The sequence below is a fragment of the Oncorhynchus masou genome, chromosome 18 (assembly GCF_036934945.1).
Source record: "Oncorhynchus masou masou isolate Uvic2021 chromosome 18, UVic_Omas_1.1, whole genome shotgun sequence".
Lineage (NCBI taxonomy): Eukaryota > Metazoa > Chordata > Actinopteri > Salmoniformes > Salmonidae > Oncorhynchus > Oncorhynchus masou.
Genome location: NC_088229.1, coordinates 66,309,433 through 66,315,505, shown reverse-complemented (window position 1 = coordinate 66,315,505; position 6,073 = coordinate 66,309,433). Strand labels below are relative to the sequence as shown.

General features: G+C 44.3%; 1 protein-coding gene across 1 annotated transcript; it reads left to right on the top strand.

Annotated features, from left to right (window-relative positions):
- Positions 1 to 241: 241 nt before the first annotated feature.
- On the top strand, positions 242 to 5,726 carry LOC135503766 (potassium voltage-gated channel subfamily G member 3-like). Its single transcript, XM_064921908.1, has 4 exons — positions 242 to 1,033; positions 3,304 to 3,478; positions 3,826 to 3,892; positions 4,360 to 5,726. The coding sequence occupies exons 1-4, from the start codon at positions 613 to 615 to the stop codon at positions 4,942 to 4,944; spliced, it is 1,248 nt and encodes a 415-aa protein (XP_064777980.1). The 5' UTR covers positions 242 to 612; the 3' UTR covers positions 4,945 to 5,726.
- The last annotated feature ends 347 nt before the right edge of the window (positions 5,727 to 6,073 follow it).

The following is a 6,073-nucleotide window of genomic DNA, read 5'->3' as shown; positions in this document are numbered from 1 at the left end:
TTTGTGGGCGTGAAGTATAGGCAATAAGCTGTTCATAAACGGCCCTATTTCATGTTCTGATCGCCTCTCGTTGGCAGCTCTATCCCAGACGTGTTACCATGGTGCGCAATGTTTATCTAGCGTGTGTGTGTGTGTGTGTGTGCGCGCGCACGTGTGCGTGCGTACATTTGTGTTGAGAAAGGGGGAGATTTGTGACATCACAGAGAGGGAGAGAGGTGGTGGAAAGCGAGTGGTTGGTGCAGACGGAGAAGAGAGAGGAGAGTAGCAGTTTCCATCCCGCTCTGGGCGCAACCTCATCCATCAATCCATGGGAGCAGAGACATTACCCGTTCCTCTATAGTGGAGATCAGTCTGAGTCCATCTCCTGTGCGTAAAACACCGAGGACAGCCTGGGGTCAAGAAGTGCGCCAGGACGGATCCGGAGAACCCGGGTCTATACCGACGGCAGAGGAAGTTTCTGCTCTGCCTGATTGTTATCTCCAGAGTGATTTAGTCATTTGGTTTGCTTGACTTTTGATCTCCGTGGTTGGAGAGGAGATGGGACACCGCCAGACCTGAGGACATTTCTGGATTGTGAGTGTACGGTTAGGCTACCGTGGACCGGAGAGAGAGATGAAGTTCGGTAAGAAGAGCGTCTGTGTATTGAACGTGGGGGGTACCCGGTACGCATTCCCTGGCGAGGTGATCCGTGATTTCCCACTTCAGCGCGTGAGCCGCCTGCACGCCTGTGTCACGGAGAAGGAAGTCCTCGAGGTCTGCGACGACTACGACCAGGATAGCAATGAATTCTTCTTCGACCGGCACGCGCAAGCCTTTGTCTTCATTATGCTCTACTTGCGCTCCGGAAAGCTCCGATTCGTCCCGGGAGTGTGCGCGCTCTCCTTTTACAGCGAAATGCTGTACTGGGGGCTTGGGAGCGCGCATCTGGAGTTCTGTTGCCAGCGGAGACTAGACGACACCGGTTACTCCGAAGAGGACCTGATTATGCGCGCAGAGGACAACGAGTCCCGGAGCGAGGTGGTGGTGGAGAAAGGTGTGTGTGTGTGTGTGTTGTCAGAGGTGTCATACACTCATTATTTTAGAAGGGGCACAAAAACATGAGGATTGGGGGGTGGCATTTCTCAAACACCTGCAATCTAGTGTGTGTTTGTGCACTGGTATGTTTTGCCTAATTCTATATAATAAAACAAATGTATACTTTTCTGCATAGGTTATCTAAGCATACTTCTGTACCTGTTCAATTGTTATTTTACTTAATTATGCACATTGATTCATTAAGAACTTTTATGCCTTAGGAGTTTAGTACAACTACCACACTGGTATATAGTGTCAAAACCCAATAATTAAATACATTTTAGTCAATTATGTATCTATTTATTGTCATTTGAGTTTTGAAAAGAACAATCTAAATGGCTGTCAATCTTTGCATGCAGGCATCTAACGATGAATTTCACCGTGGAAAATGTCTATGAATTCATAGGCAGTGATTTTAATTCGCTGTCTGAATTTCCAACTTCATAAAATTGCTAGGTGGCTAGTATTACAGAGAAACAACAAAACATTTGCATTTTATTCATTCATCAGGAAGGAGTTAATAGCTACATATACTGAAAAAATATATAAACGCAATGAGGAAGAATTTCAACAATTTTACTGAGTACAGTTCATATAAGGAAATCAGTCAATTGAAATAAATTAATTTGGCCCAAATCTATGGATTTCACATGACTGGGCAGGGCCTCAGCCATGGGTGGGCCTGGGAGGGCATAGGCTGGTGTGGTCTGCGGTTGTGAGGCTTGTTGGACGTACTGCCAAATTCCCCCAAAAAATGTTGGAGGAGGCTTATGGTAGAGAAATGAACTTTACATTATCTGGCAACAGCTCTGGTGGACATTCCTGTAGTCAGTATGCCAATTGCCAGTGGGGGAAAAAGTACACAATTGTCATACTTGAGTAAAAGTAAAGATACCTTAATAGAAAATGACTCAAATAAAAGTAGAAGTCACCCAGTAAAATACAACTTGAGTCAAAGTCTTAAAGCATTTGGTCTTAAATATACACAAGTATCAAAAGTAAATATAACTGCTAAAATATACTTAAGTATCAAAAGTGAAAGTACAAATTATTTAAAATTCAACATATTATTTATTGTATTTATTTAACCTTTATATTAAGCAAACCAGACGGCACAATTTTCCTGTTTTTTTTTTAAATTTAGGGATAGCAAGAGGCATGCTCCAACACTCAGACATAATTTACAAACGAAGCATGGGCTTAGTGAGTCCGCTAGATCAGAGGCAGTAGGGATGACCAGGGATGATCTCTTGATAAATCTGTGAATTAGGCCATTTTCCTGTCCTGCTAAGCATTCAACATGTAACAAGTACTTTTGGGTGTCAGGGAAAACATCATTTTCTTTAGGAATGTAGTGAGGTAAAAGTCAAAGTTGTCAAAAATATAGATAGTAAAATGCAGATACTACAAAAAAACTACTTAAGTAGTACTTTCAAGTATTTTTACATAAGTACTTTACACCACTGCCAATTGCACGCTCCCTCAGAACTTCAGACATCTGTGGCATTGTGTTGTGACAAAACTGCACATTTTAGAGTGGCCTTTTATTGTCCCCAGCATATGGTGCACTTGTGTAATTAAATGCTGTTGAATCAGCTTTTTGATATGCCACACCTGTCAGGTGGGTGGAGGGTCTTGGCAAAGGAGAAATGCTCACGAACAGGGATGTAAACTCATTTGTGCACTACATTTGAGAGAAATAATCTTTGTGAGCGTATGGAACAGTTTGGGGATCTTTTACTTCAGCTCATGAAATATGAGACCAAGACTTTACATATTGTGTTTATATTTTTGCTCAGTATAGCTTGATCAATACGCACACACTAGAGTAGTGTCCTGCCTAGGCATCTCTTTGCTCCTTGCACCTTGGAAAGAACCACTGACAAGGGAGAATGGGGGGGGGGGGGTACTCTTTGCCTGGTCCAGTCAGTGTGCCCCCCTCCACCAAACACCACTGACAGAATAAAAAAAAAAGTAAAAAATAATGCTAAAAGATGGGCTTAAAAATGTTTAGTAATCAATTAAACGTCTGAAAAATAAACAAATAGGACAAATCTGAGTTGCCAAGTGCCTTTGTGCCCCCTATGGGTGATGGGAGCCCCATCTCAAATGCTAGTTAGATAGTTAGACGCCACTGTCTGTGTCTGTGTGTAGGCCTTTGAGTGTGATATGTTTGACACATGTAATACAGACCTGTGTGTGTGTGTGTGTGTGTGTGTGTGTGTGTAGGATCAGGGTGGCTAGAGTGGATGCGTCGGACCTTCGAGGAACCGGGGTCATCGGTGGCGGCTCAACTCCTCGCTTTGCTGTCCGTCATTTTCGTCATCGTCTCCATGGTGATGCTGTGTATGAGCACGCTGCCAGATTGGAACACGGCAAAACACAACACAGTGGAAGAGCACAGGTACACACACTCACAAAAGAGCACGCACGCAAGCAGGGGTCATTGAATTTCAGTCGAACCGGGGTGTTCGTGTGTGTGAGTGTGTGTATGGGAGTGTGTGTGATGATTGTGGGCTTCTCTGTAAGATGGATCGGTGACAACAAGCAGCCGGATGCTGCACAGCAGACAGCCATGGGCTTTAATTTAAAACATTCATTATCCGCACACACATAACCTGGCTGCGAATCAATAAGCAATCAGACGTAGCTACAACAACAGGACATGTTTTGGCTGGTTAACTCTTGTCTTCTCTGTGTCTCTCCTTTCCCTCTCTGTGTTTCTCTTCATATACCTCCTTCTTCTTCCAGGATTGTGGAGGCGGTGTGTATCGGTTGGTTCACAGCGGAGTGTGTGGTGCGTTTCCTCGTGGCTAAGGTGTGTTATCTTCTTGGAGTGAGAGTGTCATTCCAGTTTATCTAGTGTCATTACATATTATATATGACTGTGGCTAGTGATTGTGTCTTGTGAAAGACTCGTGTATGGCCTTGTGTAATTTGAGAACAGTTAAATAAATCAGTCAGTGGTTCTCATTTCTCTCCTCAGGAACCCCAGCTGTTCCAGAGGTAGTTCACTAGATTCAACTTGTCAGTTAACACAATAATAACACCTATGGAAGTTTAACAATATAATGTGGCTGACCAGAATAAAACACCCTGTATGGATCTACAAAAGGATCTACAAAGAACCTTTCAGTTTGAGAAAGGTTTTTTATAGAAACATTCTCCATAAAAGCTCTCGAAAGACCAGAAAAAAATATTCTTTACAGCCCCAAAAAAGCTGGTACTTTTCCTTATTTTTTTATTACATACATTTTCTAACCCAAAAATCTAAATCTAATCCAGGACAAGCTGGTCTTCCTGTGTCGGCCGCTGAACCTGATTGACGTGGCGGCCATCACACCTTACTACGTTTCCATGGTGATGCCAGGCGGAGCAGGGGGATTGTCAGGCGTCGCCGGGGTAACCCTGAGGGTTCTGAGGATGATGCGTGTGTTCTGGCTGGTGAAGCTGGCCAGACACTTCCTGGGACTGCAGACTCTGGGGATGACGCTACGCCGCTGTCGTCACGAGATGGCCACCCTCGCCATTTTCCTTACCGTTGCCACGGCAATATACAGCGCATTGGCTCAGCTGCTGGAGCATGGCCTCGACCCTGACCACCGTAACCTTGACGACCACAGTAACAGAGGAGGAGACTATGCCAGCATCCCAGCTGCCGCATGGTGGGCTGTCATCTCCATGACGACCGTTGGTTACGGTGACGTTTACCCGGTAACTGTTGGTGGGCGCATGCTGGGCGGGCTGTGTGTGGTCAGTGGCATCGTTCTTCTGGCATTGCCAATCACCTTCATCTACCACAGCTTTGTTCAGTGTTACAATGAACTGAAGCTTCGCTCCGCTAGGTACACACACACACACACACACTGAATATACAGACAGACAGACAGACAGACAGACAGACAGACAGACAGACAGACAGACAGACAGACAGACAGACGGACACACACACACACACACACACACACACACACACACACACACACACACACACACACACACACACACACACACACACACACACACACACACACACACACACACACACACACACACACACACACACACACACACACACACACACACACACATACCCTCTCATATTTTACAGCTTTGCCCAGCTGCCTAGTTGAACTGACCCCTTCGGCCCCTCCCCCTGAACATGGAACTTTAATGAACTAATAGACTTTTGGACGTACCTCGTGTCTCCACCAATCCTGTGCCGCCATCTGGAAGCAGGGCAGATGACTGAAGACACACAAAGACCATAAGTCCATATTTGCATCATATCTCCATGGAAACTACTTTCGCAGAGACAGCTTTTCCCATTTGTGTAGGTTTCAGTCTGAAATAAAAAAAGAGAGAGACAAAGAGAGGATGAGATAGCCTGACAGAGATGAAAGAAACAGACAAAGACAGTCGGCATGAGCTCAGCATAAAAGATCAACAGAGACTGTGTGCGTGTTTGTGTGTGTGAATGCATGTGTGAATTTCTATTGATTTTCTCTTAGCAAACTACAAAGTGACAAATTATGTGTTTCTGGTCTCTATGGGCAACAGGTTCCTCACCTAGTTCAGTTACTATATGACTGTCAATCATAGCTGTGACGCTACTGCTCGCACACACACACACACACACACACACACACACACACACAGCTACAGAATTGTTAACGGGATATGTGATGCTCCCTACCCGTTACAGATTGGCTAATGGAAAGCCTCACAAAGAATTTTTCAATTAACCTGTTCTTGGAGATAATATAAGGAAGATACTTTTTTTGTTCTCGATTCAGTAAAAAATGTATCTTAGAAATGTCCCCAGTTTCAAGTGGTTCTCCAAAAACCAGAGAATATTCAGAAAGAAAGTAAATCCACTTTTTGTATCGAGTGAGAAATGCCTCTTGCATCGTTGTTTTGGTCTCAATGTGTGATTTGCTGATCTACTTTTTTTTTTAAGTATTTATTTATTTCACCAGGTAGGCCAGTTGAGAACAGG